The sequence below is a fragment of the Palaemon carinicauda genome, chromosome 7 (genome assembly GCF_036898095.1).
Source record: "Palaemon carinicauda isolate YSFRI2023 chromosome 7, ASM3689809v2, whole genome shotgun sequence".
In the NCBI taxonomy this organism is placed as follows: domain Eukaryota; kingdom Metazoa; phylum Arthropoda; class Malacostraca; order Decapoda; family Palaemonidae; genus Palaemon; species Palaemon carinicauda.
The window spans coordinates 98,009,186-98,031,685 of NC_090731.1; the positions used below are offsets into that span (position 1 = coordinate 98,009,186).

Here is a 22,500-nt window from a genome sequence, read left to right on the forward strand (position 1 = left end):
TACATATATATATATATATAACTATATATATATATATATATATATATATATATATATATATATATATATATATATAACTATATATATATATATATATATATATATATATATATAACTATATATATATATATATATATATATATATTTATATACTGCATATATATATTCATTTGAAAATACGTCGATTTATTTTAGGCAGCCACTGTGCATATTTCAAACTGACTTTGCTGAGAGAGAGAGAGAGAGAGAGAGAGAGAGAGAGAGAGAGAGAGAGAGAGAGAGAGAGAGAGAGAGAGTGAGTTTCTTTCTTTCGGTCATAACTAACCTATGCTTAGAGGAATTTTATTATTTTATTTTTGTTTTTGAAGAAAATTTATTGAACTTTCTTATGACATGTGTGAAAACAAGGATAAAGCAATGTAAATAGCGGGTATCGTTAGATGAAGTTAGGCGATGACAAACTTTTTTTTTCTTTTATCATATACATTCCAATAAATCACAGAGAATTCTCATTACAGATACTTGAAAATTATACCATCTTATGGACAATTTATTCAGCTATAAAATGGTATCTAATAGTTTGTAGTTAGAAGAAATGAATAGGGAACAAAAATAATAAAATGTGCAAAAACTGTAAACCCAAATTTCTTAACCGCAAGTAACGAGATTTAGGTTTTCAGTTTTTGCTCGTTTACAACTTTTTTTCCATGTTTCCTCTATTCTAACTACAAATTCTTATATACCATTTTATAGCTGAATACATTGTCTATAAGATGGTATAATTTTGAAGTCTCCTTGATGAGAATTCACTTTGCTGTATCGGAATGTATACGATAAAACATAAAACATTTCGTCATCGCCTAACTTCACCTAACGATAGCCACTATCTAGATGGCTTTATCCTTATTTTCGCATATGTCATTAGAAAGTTCAATGAATTTACTTCAAAATAAAAAACAAAACAAAAAAAATTACTCTAAATAAAGGTTACGTATGATCGATAGAAAGAAACTTTTGCGCTAAGGAAATTTAGGTTTACAATTGTTGTTGGTATACTATTTTCTTTTCATGTTTTCCTTCTTTTAACTACAAACTATTATATACCATTTTATAGCTGAATAAATTTTCTATAAGATGGTATGGTTTTAAGGTTTCTGTGATGAGACCCCTCTGTGCTTTATCGGAATGTATACGAAAGAAGATAAAAAATTTCGTCATCGCCTAACTTCATCTAACAATAGCCGCTATTTATATTATCTTCATTATACTTTTGATAACTATATAGAAAACTTCAATCTTTTTCCAAAAAAATGAGATCAATCTGACCTCTCTAAGATGAAAATTGAGGCTGTGGGCGCGATTTGAAAAAATAAGTCGAAAAGCCCTTCAAAACTGAAAACGCCTGGGGCTTAAGGCACGGAAATTTCCAAGTACCCCGGGGGTTAAAGGGTTAAGGGGAGCGTTTGAAGAAAGTTTTTTTTTTTTTTTTTTTTTACCCGCATCTCACCCTTTTTTTTTTTGCATGATTCAGTTTGAACTTTTGGTCATAAGTTAGTTTATGGATAGCAACAATGTTACCATTCATATTCTATCTGCCCTTTCCCAATTTTTTGGGTACCCCCTTCACTCAAAAAAAAAAAAAAAAAAAAAAAACTATTGCAATCTAAGAGGTGAAATTTACGTGGTAAACGTTTATTTTATACTAGAATAAAGTAATAGATAATTTTTTTTCTTCATTATCATTAACTTTTTTGACAAAAATGTTTTTTATTTTTGAAAAATCTAGGATAGTATTTTTGGAAAATTTAATGCCAAATGTTTTTTGGGACAAAATGAAAAATAAGTCTCTACTTTGGAAGAAAATTTATTTAGCTTTCATTTGATTCTTGTTTCATTGAGATGGAGGTGAATTTGTTAGGTTTGAGTTTCTATTTGAAGGTCGAAAAAAAGTTTCGAGAATTCGGCCTCCAAAATTGTAGGATGATAGTTTTTTCTTGTCTGTCCATTTATTTGTTTGTTGTTATGCATTTTAAGGGTTTTATGACAAATATGACGTTACATCATATTTGTGTTATCTGTGATTATTACCTTTTATATATTTAGTCTCCAGATACCCATCTTTCCTCTCTGTTCTTGTTGTCAATTCTTTCAACCTTCATCTTCATATAGTCGTTTTTATTCTTTCATGGAAAGCAGATGTTACATACATTTTCTTGATCTTGGCATTGTTTCTTCTAAACAAAGATGTATTCAACCCAAAAGAAATAAAAGAAATAACTACGAAACGGAAAGCAAGTCAAAACACGACAGAGATTGGAATTATAAGTTTTACATCGTCAAGTTCTGAGCTCCTACTGGCAGTCACTTATATTATTCCTTCACTCATGCACCTCTACGCTATTACCGAAAGTGTTGCAATATACTGCTATTAGATATTCTTCTTTAATAGCTAAATTGAAAATACTACCGATAAACTGAAGTAACCATAACATTATACAAAAAATGCAATTTTCTACATGATAGTATAGTTACATTTTTGTCTTATATCTCCAAAACTATTGTGATTTCTTTTTAAATTTTCTGAGAATATAGACAATAGGTGACTCCATATATTGAAATATCAGGGAAAAACTGATTCTTCAATTTTTTTCCTTCTAATGCTCTCTTAAATGTGCAGCAATAGGTAAACAATTGTGAGGTCACTCACAGCAAGCGCACACTTCACGATGGTTATTTCAATCACAGTATTGCTATTAACACAATACACAAAGATAATGCTGATCTGACCCTACAAAAACATTCCCTTCAACACTCCACGCAGTAGTGGACCTATTAACTCAAGGTAAAGTAGTGCAAATGATGATAGGAGGGTCCCACTTTGCATAAATATTCCTTAGGCCCATAGAAGAGGTTTATGTGTGGGAGATACATTCCAACCCCCATTGGGGTCAGGTGGGAGGAATCCAAGATGGCCACCATCCAACTTAGCCTACAGGAAAAAAATGGTAAAAATTTTGAACTTATTACGAAAGAAAGATGAAAAATAGTGTAATGGTGGGTTATAGAGCGTGTTTTCTAAGAATTGAAGGTCATTTACTATTTTCAAGGTCAGGGTCACATTCAAATAACAAGGTCAAGGACAATTTTCAGGAAAATAGACAATTGCAAAATTTAATTATAATTTATAATGCCTTTGTTGTTTCTGATGCCTGGCACTCAAAAAAATTATTTTAGATTTTTAAGTTATTTATGCTCTTATTGAAACATCTTAATTTGGTTCAATTGGAAAAGGCAAAGATTTATGTAAAATACATATTATTGCTAAATTTCACCTTGTACCCTAATTTCAATAGCTATAACTACATTTTATGGCACCAAGTTAAGGTATCAAATTACCCTCCTCCTTCGCTCAATAGCGCTATACTTACCAATAAATATCATTCAATCATTTTAGACATTGTCGTGGACCTATGCTATATATCTTTTACAAAGTGATGATTTGTCTTACAGATTAAACATTCCTCCTAAAAATGTATGATGGCCTATCTATTAACTCCAATATGAAAAAAATATATCCTTTGCCAAGTAGATAAGGATAATGAAAAATTAAGATGCCCAGCAAATGCTAGTAAATTTAAAGCCTCTCAAAGTGAGACAGAAGGGAAATATTAGAAGCAGCTTATAGCCCTGTGATTGAAAATGCATTTAAATTACATGAGCTTAATGTTTTGCCTATTGACATAGTTTTAACAACATTTCGCTTAAAGACAAATGATGTAGTTTTTCTAAAAACCCTGTGTATTGGCATGAATATTGTAAAAGCAGTATTACAATCAAAAGGTTGATAGAGCCCAATATTCAAAGCGTGATTATAATGGAGAGGAACATTCGACAACAAAAAATTGCAATAACCTGATTTCTTTGAAATTGATGGTAATAAATGTGTGTTTTCTATGTGGTGTTGTATGGAAAAAAAATGTACCGTGCATCAACATTTGGCATTTCTCATAAGGTTAGAAAATGAACATTTAACATAGGTAATGAAAAGCTCATGGGATAGCTTTAAGCTGGTGATGGGGTGGCACAAGACACGGAGTATCATCTTAAATGTCTTTCCAAGCTGTACAGAGAAGCAAGAGTTATTCTAACAAAGAAAATTGATGCAGATTACACCACAACTCTTGCAAAAGCACATGCCTTCTCTGAATTGATTGAATACCTAGAAAGTCTTAAGAGGTTACAAGCAGGTAATATCCATGGGTGAAATCTATCAGCTATACCTTTCAAGGTCGACATCTCTTGGTTTAACTGAGGTAAACATTCATCGCACACACTACGTTAAGTACTTGCAACTATACCAGATTTGACAGAGGTGAAAAATCAGTCAGGTCGATATGATCTTGTGTATGATGAAGACCTCTCAGCAGCCATATCGAAGTACAAAACCGACAGATATCAAGATATGCTAATTTTATTTAAAGCAGCAAATATACTAAGACAGGCAAGCCTTAAAAAGAGGTAAACCTTCACAGTAAATTCACTCCCTCATCTCAGGTTTAGTCTGTTGATCCAATACTGTTGTTGGATTTCATGCAGATGTTTCTTGATGGCCCAGGAATATATGAAGGTATGAACAAGGAAGCGAATGCAAAATTCCAATCACGTACAATACCACTTACATTAGCACAATTACTCTCTTTTAATCTAGTCAACCAACGCTTATCAAAACCAGAATCTAATCCTCGTCTGCCAAAAGAAAGGAAAACACCTCTTGCCATCTATCTACAATGCTGCAAAGGTGTACTTAAGCACACGACAAGTACTTGTAGACACACTTCATAGAGAAGGATTGTCCACCTCCATTGATCGACTGAGATCAATATTCAGTGACTTCTCTAATTCTGTAATTGAATTTTGGGAGGAAAAACTGGTGAAGTTGCTCCACACCATGCATAATGGAGCATTCACTTCGGTAGCTCTCGAAAATTTTGACCACAACTTAACATCTATGACAGCCAGGTCAATATTCTAAAGTACTCCATCACACAACAATGTCAGTGACTTAATGCCCTCTATATGTAAAGATATTCTCAGCAAATCAGCAGTTGGAAAAAAACTGCATCTCCTCTGCCACCATTTTAAACACGCCTGCCCGAGATTTAATTCACTAAAAAAAAAATAATTTTATGTTCCATCTGCAAAAAGCTCACTTGTTCCAAGTTCACCACCTCTTGAGGAGCTTTTACTTGGTGAGTACAACTGGCTTGAACATGCTCATCAGAATCTTAGAGAATAGATTTCATGGGGGCATAACAAGGACTATCTTGGACTGTTCTTTATGACTGCAAAGGCCACTGCTACAGTGAGAACCAAGGAGATTGACAATTCCTTGGGTAATATGTTAATAATCCTTTCATCATTGTTCAATAGTTGCATATTTAAATATCACAATGATATTTTGATAATTGTTCTGCTGGTGGCTATCTTTAGTTATGTATGCAGTAATTAATAACTATAACTGTCTATAATCCAAAGTTGGTTTTGTTAAGATGATTACTACTCAACTAATTTACACAAATGCTTGAATTTATAAGCACATAGAATACCGGTAATTAAATTAAATAAAAACATTCGAATATGAATAAAGGTACAAAATATATTTTATTTCTTGATAATGAAGTTTTATGTACACAAAAAAAATTAATTCATTTCAATATGATTTAATAAAGATGGAATTTATAGTGTACACACTAGGACAAGATTTTTCATATTTATGTTAATAAAATCATTGAAAATTGACCTTGACCATGTTATTTGAATGTAACCTTGACCTCTAGTGATAAATGACCTTCAATTCTTAGAGAACACCCTCTAAAACCCACTATTACACTACTTTTTTATATTTCTATCTGAACTACTTCAAAATTTATACCATTTTGTCACTGTAGGCTGGGGGCCATCTTCGACCCCCCCCACCCCCCCCCTCCCGGGTGGAATGTGTCTCCCACCCTTAGATCACTTCTATAGGTCTAAGGAACATTTGAGCAAAGTGGGACCTTCCTACTCTCATTTGCACCATACCATACATTTTATGGAGTTAACAAGTCCAAGGGAGGACACCATAACGTACATTATTAGGTAAACAATTTTGAGAAAGTCTGAACTAAACCACGTTGATAGAGAAACTGAAAGTAAGAAGAAGAGTGCAGGATAGTCGTGGGCTTCTAACCACTAACCGGTATTGTACCATTCCTTTACTAAAGGTATGTTTTACTGACAGAAAATGGAAAATTTTCAAAATTCTATGGTAAATGTTGATTAAATCAAGCTTCTGGAGATGAACCAATATGAACATCAGGAGAGGTTCACAAAACTTATTCATATTTTCTTTATACTAAAGATACCTGTACTGATTTCTTATCATTATTTTGAACATTTGTAAATGGCGACATTGTAAAAAGTGTTTGCATAGAGTAAAAAAATAATTACAAAATTGGGCAAAAGTTTCAAAATAATTTCAGGAAAGTTGAAAGTATTGATTGATGGAAGCAACTGAGTTTTGGGTTGCAGCTGGCTAAAAAAGCAAGTGCAATATGTAGTTAAGGGTTGAAAGAGGTTGGACAGATAATATGAACAGAAATGCAGCTAAAGCATGAGGCTAAAAGAAGGGACACTGTCACAAACCTTTCATAATATTGTACCTGCAGTGCAATTACTGCACTACATCCTACTGTAAAAAAGAATAAAGGTGAGTTTTTTAGGAATGAGGGAAAATCACAAAGAAAATTAGTATGGATAGAGGAGCAATTAAGATAGATTCACAAAGAAATTGTGAGTAAATCTAATGAATAAGAGGAGAGCAAGTCACAAGACAGAAGCAAAGAACGTAATGTAAGTGAGCAACTGTTTGGAAATATACTTTAAAATATCTACGGTAAGCTTGGCAGAAATATATGAAAGGATTATTGAGCTATGGCAATGAAGAATGCATATACAAAATATTTTTTTTTAAATTCCTCTTACTTTCATTGTTACAGGGTAATTAGTAAAAGTAATTTAATAAGCCAAAATCATTGTTCCCTACAAGAAAATGCAGTATTTCTTCTGTTATCACAAATCTTAATAATTATGACATTTTAATATAAAACAAATTGTGAACAATGGCACCTGTACAGATTCCATGAATCAGAAGATGATGAATTTCACAGTAATTACACCCTTCAGCCTTCAGTCATAGCACAAATCTCAGAGAGTATGCGTTAGAGTATGACCTCTGACATTCACTCGTTTTTACATCTTTTTCTCAGTTTCGGCAAGAATTTCATCATGCCACAGAGGGAAAAACAATTTCAAAAAAAAACTTTGGACGCCCATATCTCAAAACTATAATTATTAACATTCAAATTCTATTTTCTCCCTTGGTTTTAAAGATAAAGCATTGAAATTTGGTATATAACTTTAGATACATAAAACAATCAAATATTGCCTTTTTTTCCATTTTTTTTTTTCAATTTTTTTTTCTTAACTTTTTCCCTTGATTTTTAGGGTTTGTTTATCATAATGAAAAAAATTCATACCTAGCAAAAACAATAACTTTTAGAAAAAACTCTTAATTTGATTGGAGGGCTACATCAGGTCTATATAGGATAGTAATCCCAGCTCTTATTATTAATTATCAAGGGAGGAGATAGAATCTGAAAAACACTCATTTTCAGGATAAATCGCCCTGGCGTCGCAAAACCAAACGTCAGAGACAAAAATCCTATGCCGTTTGGAGATGTCCTAGGTCACCTTTTCAAGTGCTATAAATGTCAAATTCCTCATCTTAAACAGCATTAGCCGGCCAGGCCCCTTAAGGTGCTTTGTAAATGTTATGTGTGACCGATGGTAAAAAAACTGGTCTAAGCTGCGATCAATTGATTAAACAATTTTTGTGAAGTAAGATCCGAAAAGCTGAAAAAATATGATATGAGTAAAAAAGATCAGCGTTAAACGAGGTATGATATTTTCAGTCAATTTCATCATGTGAAATGAACTGACAATCATTTGTTGTGGCAAAAGCATGTATAGTTTGAAAATGCTAAAAGGGAGGAGCAGAGGAAGAAACACAAAGCTGTAAGAGTATTTAACAAGAAGATTTTCTGTAGGAGGTATAAAAAAAGAAGAATTTTCTGCAAATAGCGAATGGTGCATTAGCTTTGTGTATGAGTACGAGGTGGCCAATTTTTAGGAACTTTTCTTATAAGGGATTGATTCAAACTCTAATGCACAATGGATTGATATGGCAAGAGATTATACATTTTTTCTTTTGAGGTATAGCATTTATAGAATATTCTTGTAGACAAACTACTATAATAATTTCTATAAAACAGCCAAGTCTACGCATTGGAAATTTACTAGTATCGCTTTTTAATTAGATGTTTATCTAAAATATGAATATCAGCAAAAACAACTATTAATTTCATACAAAATTATCAATATATACAAAAATCAATTATATGCTTACCTCTTTCCATTCGTCTTCTTTTGTCTTCTGCATCATGCAAATCATTCTATTAGTTCCATCTATCAATTCTGGTAAAAATAAGAAAAAAATACTGCAAAACCTATCATAAACAACATATCAATAAAGAGACCAAGACTTGAAAATCCAAGTCCAGAAAGAATATCATAATCAAAGGTAATAAAAAACTAATAAAGACTAATTGATAAATATATCCCCACAGGTCCTAACAATTATGAGACAAACTAACAATCAAAGATGCAATCCCCATAAACAGCAAAATATTTAGTAGCATTACACCCCAGAACAGCTATAACTCTAACTCTCTAGTTATTAAATACCATATGTTGAAAAGATAACCAAGTCTGTTTAACGACAGTATAATCGATCGATCGTTTCTTCAAATTATATAGTGCATTTTGTAGATACCCATTATCACTATTTCTACAAGTGACCTTTTATCATCAATAATGTTTCTTGACGACTGGTAGTTATTTATGTTTCATGTGCCAAAATAAATTGATCTAATTTCTTCTGTGCACATGAAAACTGAAAAATTTAATATTAAAATTTATTATTTCAATACAGGTATATCTCATCTTTCATCAGTAGTTGGTTCCAGGAGAGGAGACTTAAGTTACAAACCAACTTAAGTCAAATTTACTAGTCACTAGGCTAAACCACAATAACCATTCCCAGTTCTGTATTTTAATTATAAATGAATTTTGAATCATATATGGTTCACAAGAAACTATTTGAGCTTCCATAGAAATCTTTTTTTTTAATCTAGTAGCAAAAAATGTAATATAATTTTACAAATAAATGTAAAGTAATGCCTAACAACACAAAATTAATTAGTTCCGTAAGGGCTTTTATAAAGTGATTTTTCTGTGTTGCGAGTCCCCTTTTACAAGTAATTAGAATAATTTGTTCCAGACCCTACAAAGACACCACATTAAATTATTATAAAAAGGATAAGCACCACTAAACAGTACTAAATGTATGAAAAGTACTGTATTATGACCATTTAATAACAAATTAACCATTGATAATCTGTAAAAGAAGTGTTTAATTAGAGCAAACAGTAAAAATACAGTAACAATAATGTGGAAACTTACCTTTGGAATGAGGCGATGTCTGAGAGTGAAGTATGGGGCGGTAGAGGGAGATGAAAACGGCGGAAAAAAAGTTTACAAGTGGCAGATGTATGAATGACAGAAAACATTAACACTTAAATTTAGGAAACAATAAATGACAGGAAAAATTAACACTGACTTTATGATAAACTTGAAATAAAATTTCTTTCTCTATTTTCCTTTCTCTTTTTTTTTTTTTTTTACTTTACGTTTTGTATTTTCTAAATTTAATTACACTACGTTTTTTCTTCATCACTGCCACTTTTCTTTCGTTTCTTAGCTGGCGCTTGGTATGCTTCTACCAAAAGCCTCTTTCTAAAGTAATCGTCCAAAGAAGCTTGTTTCTGCCTGCTTCTTAAAATTTTCTGGAAATGACTCGGGCAAACTTCATTACAGTACTCAAGAGAACGACCTGTGAGGATTTTTTCTGGGTGTCTTTTCTATGAGAGCCACCATTTTAAAGTAGCCATCTAGACACTCCTCAATTTCTGCCATTGTCAGTGGGTCATCCTCCTCCCACCCTGCTGTACTCTTCCTGAACAACATTCACTCGCATGGCCTCTTACTCCTTCAGGTCATCCGTTGTAAGTTCCTCTTGATGCTGCTCTCGATAAGCTCATCAATATCGGCCTCATCACCTGCCAGACCCATGGACTTCCCTAGTGTAAGAATCTCGGCAACTTCAGATTGAGCAACAGGTTCAGGATTATCAACATTTTCAGAACGGTCTTCAATTTGGTCTGCTTGGAAGCCCTCGAAATCTCGTGTGGAAAGGGCATCAGGCCACAGCTTCTTCCAAACAGAGTTCAAGGTGCGTCTCGAAACCTCCTGCCAAGCTGGATCGATGATTTTGAGGCATATGACAATATCAAAATGCTCCTTCCAAAATTGACAAAGGGTGAGTTTGTGCTCTCAATGATTTCAAAACATCTCGAAGAGATATTTTGTATAAAGCTTCTAGTTTGAAATCACTTGCTGGTCCATGGGCTGGAGAGGGGTGGTTTTTGGTGGAAGATAGAGAACCTTGATGAAGGAATATTCTGCTACATTATCTTCATTACAGGCAGGAGGGTGACCAAGGGCATTGTCCAGCACCAGCAGGCATTTCATAGGAAGGCGCTTCTCTTCCAAATACGTTTTCACAATCAGGCCAAAAAATATATTTATCCACTCGAACAATTGTCTTGTTACCCAGGCTTTTCCATTAGCCCTACACAACACATTTAGATGTTCCTTAGTGACTTTGTTGGTCTTGAAGGCTTGAGGAGTATCAGAGTGATACACCAGCAAGGGTTTCACCTTGCAAAACCCACTGGCATTTGCACAGAGTGCAAGGGTAAGCCTGTCCTTCATAGGCGTATGCCCTGGTAGCCTCTTCTGCCATGATGTATGTTCGACGAGGCCTTTTATTCCAAAAAAAAAAGCCCAGTCTCGTCTCAACTGAAGACTTGCTGGGGACTGTAGCCTTCCTGGACACCAGCAGGGGTTTCACCTTGCAAAACCCACTGGCATTTGCACGGAGTGCAAGGGTAAGCCTGTCCTTCATAGGTTTAAGCCCAGGGAGCCTCTTCTTCTGCCATGATGTACGTTCGATGAGACATTTTTTTTCCAAAAAAGCCCAGTCTCGTCTCAACTGAAGACTTGCTGGGGACTGTAGCCTTCCTGGACAGTTAACTCGTCGAACATCTTAACAAAGGCTTCGACTGCTTTCGTGTCCGAGCTTGCAGCCTACCCATGACGCACAATCGAATGAATGCCTGAGCGTCTCTTAAATTTTTCTAACCACCTACGAGAAGCCTTGAACTCTGGGGGTTCCTGCTTCGATGTTCCTTTTCCTGCATCGGCTTCAGCCTGAGCATGCATGAGATCACCGAAGATGGTGCTGGCTTTCTGGCAGATTATCGCTTCGGTGATAGTGTCTCCAGTCATTTCTTTGTCTTTTATCCAGACAAGCAGCAATCTCTCCATCTCATCGTGGACATGGCTCCTCTTGCTGGAGAAAACAGTCAGGCCCTTAGAAGGTGTTGCTGCTTTGAGAGCTTCCTTCTGCTTCAGGATTGTTCCTATCGTAGACAGATTTTAGCCTTATTCCTTTTCGAGCACACTTAACCGCACGCCTGCCTTGTATTTCTTGATTATTTCCATCTTTCTCTCCATGGAAAGCATCATCCTTTTCCCTTGACATCAGTGACTTTCTTGGGACCCATGGCTAATGATGACGTAATATCACACACGATACAGTACTGTACAATTGTTACGAAAGCGAATCACAAACACTAAGTGAATGCATACGATACCGCTGCCAAAACGAAAAAACATAGGAACACCAATGCGTAGATGCACGATGGGATAGAATACAGTAGATGGTGACCAATAAGAGAGCAAGATCTTATGGTGGTAACTAGCATCCGAGTAGGGAGATAACCAATGGGAACGCGGGATGATGGTAGTGAGTTTACGGGTTGGTGGCGCAAGAATTATAAAATCCATCTCGGACACGGTTGGGCTCTCGCACCGTACCTCATTTTGTTGTCCGAAACCTATTTCCTAATGTAAGTCGTAAAATTCTTCGCATCTCATTCCGTAGTGTGAAAATATCGTAAGCCGATTATTTCATATCGAGGTTTGACAGTACATCGATACTTGTGCATGTAAATGTTTACATTTTAGCATGTTTAATGTACATAGTGAGCTCATTATTTGTGAATGAGGTTTGCTCTAAGATAGTATATATGAGAATGATTTTGTTGGGTTAAATAGAATTAACCTATAAAACTAATATTGCAATAGCAAAAAATAATCTGATACATTTACCAATATACACATTCAACATCTTTTTTTATATCACATATATAATGTTGATGGCTGTGGATCGTCAGCGCCAACAGCCGATTCTTCTGTTGTTCTTCAATGAACATTTTAATAAGAAACTGGTCGAGAGTTCATTTCTTCTAAGATTATGTGATATGGAGCAAAATCATATCAACAATATTCTCTTGAATATATCTATGCAAGCAAAATCGTGATACCATCGTGACCTTGAAAACAGCTGACAACAAAAGCAAACTAGAAAAAATCCATAATTACTGCTGTTAAAATACATCTTGAATTCATATTAGAAAAGCACAAAAATTATTAAACGAAGTTCAGATAACATAAAAAAACCAGGATTATTTTATACATCTTTCAGTACATGTACATTATGCTGTCAGCTAGAGCTACAGATCAGCTAACAAAATTGAATAATGTATTTTAATATACACCTATGATCGAACATATTTAAGCAAAGTAAAAGTTTATTTTGTGTGTACTATTTATCTGACATTTTCTGAAGAATCAAAGATAGATCTATATATATAGATATGAGAGAGAGAGAGAGAGAGAGAGAGAGAGAGAGAGAGAGAGAGAGAGAGAGAGAGAGAGAGAGAGAGAGAGAGAGAGAGAGAGAGAGTGAGTTTGAACGGGAAGCAGCAATAACAAACCCCAAGCATGAATTAGGATGCAATACTGCATATAGGACATGCTCTTGCTAAAATTTGTACTGTTCATTCTGTGATAGCTGTAGAATTCTTCAATTCCGGTGATATTCAGAGAATATATATTACTGCAAGTTAAAAAATTTCTGAGCGCCATGATGATGTCAGCTGATCGGTTTCATTTACACTTTTTCCCATTTGTGTGTATACAGTATATCTATCTATCTATATATATATATATATATATATATATATATATATATATATATATATATATATATATATATATATATATATATATATATATATATCTATATCTATATATAAATATACATAATATATATTATGTATATTTATATATAGATATAGATATATATATATATATATATATATATATATATATATATATATATATATATATATATATTATATATATATATATATATATATATATATATATATATATATATATATATATATATATATATATATTATTTTAGCCTTTAAACAAAACCTCCCTGGCCTTCTTAGAATTTGCATAAAAACTATTTTTTAAGTGTTAGAAGTTCATCGTTAGCAACAATAGACTTGTTAATGGTAGGAGCGGACTTATCATTGATGTTGCCGCTATAATCAACTACCTTAGTCTTCTGGATTCTACTTACACCCAAAACTTAGTTATGTATGTTGCTTTGAACTATTAACCCTTTTACCCCCAAAGGACGTACTGGTACGTTTCACAAAACTCATCCCTTTACCCCCATGGACGTACCGGTACGTCCTTGCAAAAAAAATGCTATAAATTTTTTTTTTTCATATTTTTGATAATTTTTTGAAAAAATTCAGGCATTTTCCAAGAGAATGAGACCAACCTGACCTCTCTATGACAAAAATTAAGGCTGTTAGAGCAATTTAAAAATAATATACTGCTAAATGTGCTGGGAAAAAATAACCCCTTGGGGCTTAAGGGTTGGAAATTTCCAAAGAGCCTGTGGGTAAAAGGGTGAATATTGTGGCCATATACAGAAAACTTATATTTTCATATGGAAGACAGTAAGGTCTTTACATTCCTCATACAATTCCCTAAATTGTAATGCTTCTCTAGGCACGAGACACCAAAGATAATGGAGATCATGATAGCCCAGAAAACTTAGGAATTCAGTAGACATCTATAAATGCAATAAAAATCTGAATAACCAACAAGTAAAACAAGTGCAGTAGATGAACCTTAGAACAATGTATAGCCCAAAGAACAGTAAGGCATACCCAGTACAGTATATAGTTATAGTAAAATCAACCGTGGTCACACAGAGAGAGAGAGAGAGAGAGAGAGAGAGAGAGAGAGAGAGAGAGAGAGAGAGAGAGAGAGAGAGAGAGAGAAAGAGAGAGAGAGAGAGAATCCTCTCAATGGCCAAAAACAGATTGGTTTAACTATAATGGCTATAACTACTGTATATATTTTGGGTAAGCCTTACTGTTCTTTGTGCTTTACATTGTTCTAAGGTTCATCTACTACACTATTTTACTTGCTGGTTATTCAGGTTTTTATTGCATTTATAGATGTCTACTGAATTCCTAAGTCTTCTGTGTGTATATATATATATATATATATATATATATATATATATATATATATATATATATATATATATATATATATATATATATATATATTATATATATATATATATATATATATATATATATATATATATATATATATATATATAAATATATATATATATATATATATATATATATATATATATATATATATATATTTATATGTATATATATATGTATGTATGTATGTATGTATATATATACTGTATAAATATATATATATATATATATATATATATATATATATATATATATATATATACATATATAAATAATATAAATATGTAATTATATATTTACAAATATATATATATATAATATATATATATATATATATATATATATATATATATTTATATATATATTTTTATTTATATATATACAGTATATATATATATAAATATATATATATATATATAGAGAGAGAGAGAGAGAGAGAGAGAGAGAGAGAGAGAGAGAGAGAGAGAGAGAGAGAAAGAGAGAGAGAGAAAGAGAAAGAGAAAGAGAAAGAGAGATAGATAGATAGATATATATATATATATATATATCTATATATATATATATATATATATATTATATATATATATATATATATATATATATATATATATATATATATATATATATATATATATATATATATATATATATATATATATATATATATATATATATATATATATATATATATATATTTATATATATATATATATATATATATATATATTATATATATATATATATATATATATATATATATATATATATATTATATATATATATATACATAAATAGATATATATATAAATATATAGATATATATAGATATAGAAATATATATACAGATATATATACAGTGATACCTCTACATACGATCTTAATTCGTTCCAGAAACTACTTCGTATGTTAAAACGATCGTATGTTGGAGCAAATATTCCCATAAGAATACATGGTTATTGATTTAATTCGTTCCTCAGCCTAAAAACCCATAATAAATCCTTAATAAATGGCTACACATAATTACACAATACATTAATACAATAACTATATAATAAATACATATTACAAACCAAAAAAAAGAATAATAATAATGAAATAAATAAAAAACGGGTTGTAATGTAACACTTTACCTTAGCAACAGGCCAGTGCAGGAATAGGGACTTCTACGCAGGAGGAGACGGAAGATCAGCGAAGAGGTAGGGACAGTGACTTTGTACGATAACGTGTACGATAACTTACACTACTACGTGAACTTTAACCTAACTTAGCTTATTTTTTTTTTTTTATATATAATTTTATATTTTTTTTTACATTTTTTCTTTTCTTATTTTCAATTTTCATCACTTTCACTCGATTTAGTCTGCCTTTTCTTTGCTTCACTTTCTTTCTTTTCATCATGATCACTAGACCGTTTTAAAGATTTCTTAAAGAAACTATCGAGTGAAAATTGCTTTGTACGGCTTTTGAGGATTTTTCTAAAATGCGTTAAGCAAACATCATCGAACTGCGCAACAACACGGCAATCCTGAAGTTTCTGTGGGTGATGCTTGTCGATGAAATCAACAACGTGTTGATGATATGCCAACATCTGTTTCATTTCCTCCGTACCTAAGATTTCGCCTACCTCCTCGATCTCCTCCAACTCACTCAACTGTGCTTGGAACTCATCATGCTGCATGGCTTGCAGCTCCTCGAGTTCCTCGGTGGTGAGCTCTTCGTTATGCTCATCGACGAGTTCGGTGATGTCATCTTCATCCACCTCCAGACCCATAGACTTGACAAGGGATACAATCTCTTAGACGTCTTCCTCAGCGGCAAGCACAGGTTCATTCTCGGGGCCAAAACCTTCGAAATCTCGGGGAGCAACAGCATCGGGCCAAAGCTTCTTCCAGGAGAAATTCAGGGTCCAACGATTTACTCCCTCCCAAGCCTGATCAATGATCTTTAAGCAGTGCACGATATTGAAGTGGCTCCTCCAAAATTCACGCAAAGTTAAGTTGGTACTTTGCGTGACATTAAAGCACTGCTTAAATAAGTGCTTGGTGTACAGCTTCTTAAAATTAGAGATGATATGCTGGTCCAAGGGCTGGAGGATAGGGGTGGTATTCGGTGGAAGATACAACACCTTGATGAATTTGTATTTGTCGATGATATCATCTTCGAGTCCGAGGGGGTGTGTGGGTGCATTGTCCAAACAACGCAAGCACTTCAAAGGCAAATTCCTTTCCTGAAAATACTTCTTGACAGCAGGGCCGAAAACTATGTTTACCAATTCCACAAAGATATGCCTAGTAACCCAAGCCTTAGAATTAGAACGCCATAGAACATGTAGCAGGTCTCTATATTAGTTCTATGTGCTTTAAATGCCCTAGGGTTTTCGGAATGGTAAACTAACAGAGGCATAATTTTGCAGTCCTTGCTGGCGTTGGCACAAAGCGCAAGAGTCAACTGATCCTTCACTGGCTTATGTCCAGGCATTTTCTTCTCTTCAGCGGTAATGTACGTTCGACTAGGCATCTTTTTCCAAAACAGACCGGTTTCATCAGTTGAAAACCTGCTGCTCTACATAACCTTCCTCCGCCACTATGCTTTCGAACTTTTTAACAAAGTCTTTACCAGCCTTAGTGTCCGAACTCGAAGCTTCTCCATGACAAACAATTGAATGAATCCCGGTCCGTTTCCTAAATTTCTCGAACCTACCTCAAGACGCCTTGAATTCCTCCGTTGTAGGATCGGCTGAACTCTGCCCCGCGTCACCCCGAGAGCGCGCCGCCTTCAAGTCACTGTAGATAGCGCTGGCCTTCTCACAAATGATCGTTTCCGAGATCGTATCGCCAACAATCTCCTTGTCCTTTATCCAGATCAACAAAAGGGGTTCCATCTCTTCCAGAGTAGGGCTACGACGTTTAGAAATAATCGTGATCCCCTTCCAAGGTTTCACTGCTTTGGTGGCTGACGTCTGTTTTCTGATCGTCGAGATCGTAGACATACAGTATTCCGGCCATATTGTTTAGCCAGATCGCTAACACGTACATCTCGCTCATGCTTTTCTATTATTTCCTGCTTTAATTCTAATGAAAGCATAGACTTACAGTGAGCCCTCGTTTATCGCGGTAGATAGGTTCTAGACCCGACCGCGATAGGTGAAAATCCGGGAAGTAGTGACACCATATTTACGTATTTATTTAACATGTATATTCAGACTTTTAAAACCTTCCCTTGTACGTAGTACTGTTAACAAACTACCCTTTAATGTACAGAACACTTAATGCATGTACTACAGTACCCTAAACTAAAACAGGCACAAATATTAAAGGCGATTTTATATCATGCGTTTCCTAAACACGCCAAAAAGCACGATAAAAAATGGCAACCAATGTTTTGTTTACGTTTATCTCTGATCATAACGAAGAAACAAACGCATTTACACATCTGTGTATAGGTTAGTTTTGCATCGATTATATTGATTATTCAGTACAGTATGTTGATTTTGTTATTACCAATGTTTTACTTAATTTTTCTTAGGACTTCCAAATGAAATGTTTTTCTTTATGACGCCGCCTGAAACGACGGCGTCATAAAGTACGCTCAGTAAACAACCACGCTCAGTAAACAAACGAAGGCATTTAACGTGCATGATGAAAGTGATAAATAATGATATTACAGTAAAAGCTTTTAGAAAATATGTTATTACAAATATTATTTACCGTATCTATATAAAATCATACATACATAGCAAAGCAGGAAAACAATTTACGAGAGAGAGAGAGAGAGAGAGAGAGAGAGGAGAGAGAGAGAGAGAGAGAGAGAGAGAGAGAGAGAGATTGTTTTACGTACGTAAATGTAAATTTTAAACAAAAAAATAGCCCCATTTCATATAAAATAGGTTATTACAAATATTTTACTTTATCATATTACAGTAGTCTGTATAATACAGTACTGTAAAGTTCAGTACAGTATGTTGTTGTTAGTCGTGGCGATGAAATTCTCACGAAACAAAAACACGGCATTCGATTACAACAGCTGATTCTCTCTCTCTCTCTTCGTGTTATACAATACTTACATATAGATGAAGAAACTAAAATTAGTTTTCATAGTGTCAATTAAATACGAAACGAAAAAATTATGCCGAGTTTACATCCATTTCAATCATAGCTAAAAATACAGCATCCGATTTCATCAGCAAACCACTATTTTTTGGGAAACAATTTTATTCTAGAAAATTGCTACTCTTTAAATAGTTAATTGCACATTAAGAAAGCGTGTACTTTTGTTTTTAAATTTCGGGTGTGTTTTAAAAATCGAGTAATGTTGACTTCTTTTTGTTTTAATCAGCTGACGTCTAGCTGCCGCTCTTGAGAGCGTACGAATACACTAACAAAGTATCGTTTATACCATTTCTTAACTTATTCAAACCGTCTATACAGTTGATATTACATAAGCACCAATGTGTTATAACCTATCAAATTTTTTTGTTTATTACATTTAAAACAACACACACACTCTCTCTCTCTCTCTCTTATTACATTTAAAACAACACACACACTCTCTCTCTCTCTCTCTCTCTCTCTCTCTCTCTCTCTCTCTCTCTCTCTCTCTCTCTCTCTCTCTCTCTCTCTCTCTCTCTCGTTATACAATACTTACATATAGATGAAGAAACTAAAATTAGTTTTCTTAGTGTCAATTAAATACGAAACTAAAAAATTATGCCGAGTTTACATCCATTTCAATCGTAGCTAAAAATACGGCATCCGATTTCATCAGCAAACCACTATTTTTTTTTGGGAAACATCATTTTATTCTAGAAAATTGCTACTCTTTAAATAGTTAATTGCACATTAAGAAAGCGTGTACTTTTGTTTTTAAATTTCGGGTGTGTCATAAAAATCGAGTATTGTTGACTTCTTTTTGTTTTACTTTTGGCTGTGATTAGATCAGCTGACGTCTAGCTGCCGCTCTTGAGAGTGTACGAATACACTAACAAAGTATCGTTTTTATACCATTTCTTAACTTATTTAAACCGTCTACAGTATACAGTTGATATTACATAAGCACCAATGTTATAACCTATCAAATATTTTTGTTTATTACATTTAAAACAACTCTCTCTCTCTCTCTCTCTCCTCTCTCCTCTCTCTCTCTCTCTCTCTCTCTCTCTCTCTCTCTCTGTGGGCTACTTTTCACTACCTCCCATTCCTTACCCCTCTCTATCTCTCTAACAAAGAGATCTTTGTTGCTCCTCAAAGTTTTCATTTATATTGAAAATCAATCATGATTCAACTTTCCTTACTTTTTCCAATCTCGCACCATCGGTCACATCGCGGTATTTTCGAAATTTCCGGGAAAATCCGCGATATATGTATATACATGCGTTATGAAAAAAATCCGCGAAGTGGTGAATCCGCGATGGTCGAACCGCGAAGTAGCGAGGGATGACTGTACTCTTTTTCTCACCACTGCTACTACTTCCTGAACCGAAACTAAGCTTTTAGGACCCCATGATTACGGAACACAGAAAACAACACGTGAAAAGGCAAGATAAAAAACTGTTAAAACTGAGCGAATAGAGGACAACCACACGATGCGCACGCGATGAGAGGACTGATCAAGGTGACACTCGATTGGCGTCCCTCCGATGTGCTGCCGTTTAGCGGCGTCAACAACAAACTACGCTGGACGCTTTCGAGAAAATTCCACGGGTAAGCGTATTGCTTACTTCGTATGTTGGAGCAACACTTCGTATGTTGAGACAGAAATTTGGTCAAATTTTACTTCGTATGTTGGAAAATTCGTATGTTAGGACAATCGTATGTAGAGGTTCCACTGTATATAGATATATACAGTATATATATTTATATATATATAATATATATTAATATATATAAATCGCTCACTTTATTTCCTATCCTAACATACGCTTTACTACCTTTGTAGAAACTTTTTACAGCTGCCGCTCTCAAGGATATGCACGTGACGACCACAGTAACAAACTATTGTTTATACCATTCCTTAACTTATTCAAAACATCTATACAATTAATACTACATAAGCACCAATGTGTTATACATACATACATATACCAAGGCGCTTACCCCAATTTTGTGGGGTAGCCGACATCAAACAAAGGAAAAAAATGGGACCTTTCCTCTCTATATTCCTCCCAGCCTGACAAGGGACTCAATCGAGTTCGGCTGGTACTTCTAGGGTGCCACAGCCCACTCTCCCCCGTTATCCACCACATATAAAAGCTTCTGAATCCCCTACTGCTGCTTACCCATTCGCGGTCATCCAAGGCACCGGAGGAAGCAGCACGGCCTACCAGAACTCCGTCAGAATCGTCCGCCATTCATTCCTATTCTAGTATGCTCTCTTGCCTCGCTCACATCTATCCTCCTATCACCCAGAGCTTTCTTCACTCCATCCATCCACCCAAACCTTGGCCTTCATCTTGTACTTTTCCCATCAACACTTGCCTTCATCCTCACCTTCTTAAGCAGACAGCCATTTTCCATTCTCTCAATATAGCCAAACCACCTCAATACATTCATATCCGCTCTAGCTGCTAACCCATTCTCACCCCTCACTACTTCGTACCTAACCCCTATCTACTCGAGATACACCAGCCATACTCCTCCAACACTTCATCTCAAACACATTCAATTTCGGTCTCTCCATCACATTCATGCCCCACAACTTTGATCCATACATCACAGTTTGGTACAATCACTTTCTCATACAGAACTCTCCTTACATTCATGCCCAACCCTCTAATCTTTACCAATCCCTTCACTGCCCCCCACCACTTTGCATCCTTCATTCACTCTCCGATGTACATCTGCTTCCCACTCCACCATTTGCTGCAAACAACAGACCCCAAGCACTTAAACTGCTTCACCTCCTCAAGTAATTCTCAATTCAACATGACATTCAACCTCACACCACCTTCCCGTCTTGTACATCTCATAACCTTACTCTTCTCAACATTAACTCTAAACTTCCTTCTCTCACATACCCTTTCAATTCTGTCACTAATCTGCCAAGCTTCTCATCCAAGTATGCAACCAGTACAGTATCATCTGCAAACAACAACTGATTTACCTCCTATTCAAGATCATTCTCGTCTACCAGTTTCAATCCTTCCAAGCACTAGATCATTCGCCTTTCTCACCACTCCAACATAAAAGTTAACAACCATGGCGACATTACACATCCCTGTCTCAGCCCCACTCTCACTGTAAACCAATCGCTCACTTCATTTCCTATCCTAACACACTCTTTACTATCATTGTAGAAACTTTTCAACTGCTTGCAACAACCTTCCACCTATTCCATATAACCTCATCACATTCCACATTGCTTCCCTATCAACTCTATCTTACGCTTTCTCCAGATCCATAAACGCAACATACACCTCCTTACCTTTTGCTAAATATTTCTCGCATATCTGCCTTACGACATACCCCAAACACTTAAACTGCTTCACCCTCCTCAGCAATTCTCCATTCAACATGAGATTCAACCTTGCACCTACCTTCCCTTCTTGTACGTCTCATACCTTACTCTTCCCCACATTAACTCTAAACTTCCTTCTCTCACATACCCTTCCAAATTCTGTCACTAATCTGCCAAGCTTCTCTTCCAAGTATGCAACCAGTACAGTATCATCTGCAAACAACAACTGATTTACCTCCTATTCAAGATCATTCTCGTCTACCAGTTTCAATCCTTCCAAGCACTAGATCATTCGCCTTTCTCACCACTC

At 34.5% G+C, this 22,500-nt stretch overlaps 1 protein-coding gene across 3 annotated transcripts in view; it reads right to left on the minus strand.

Annotated features, from left to right (window-relative positions):
- LOC137643975 (la-related protein 1B-like) overlaps positions 1-22,500 on the minus strand; it is a 798,692-nt gene that overhangs the window by 382,710 nt on the left and 393,482 nt on the right. For all 3 annotated transcript variants that reach the window (XM_068376809.1, XM_068376808.1, XM_068376807.1), the window contains one exon: positions 8,507-8,574. In XM_068376809.1, the coding sequence (XP_068232910.1) occupies positions 8,507-8,574 (68 nt within the window). The remainder of the gene's footprint in view (positions 1-8,506; positions 8,575-22,500) is intronic.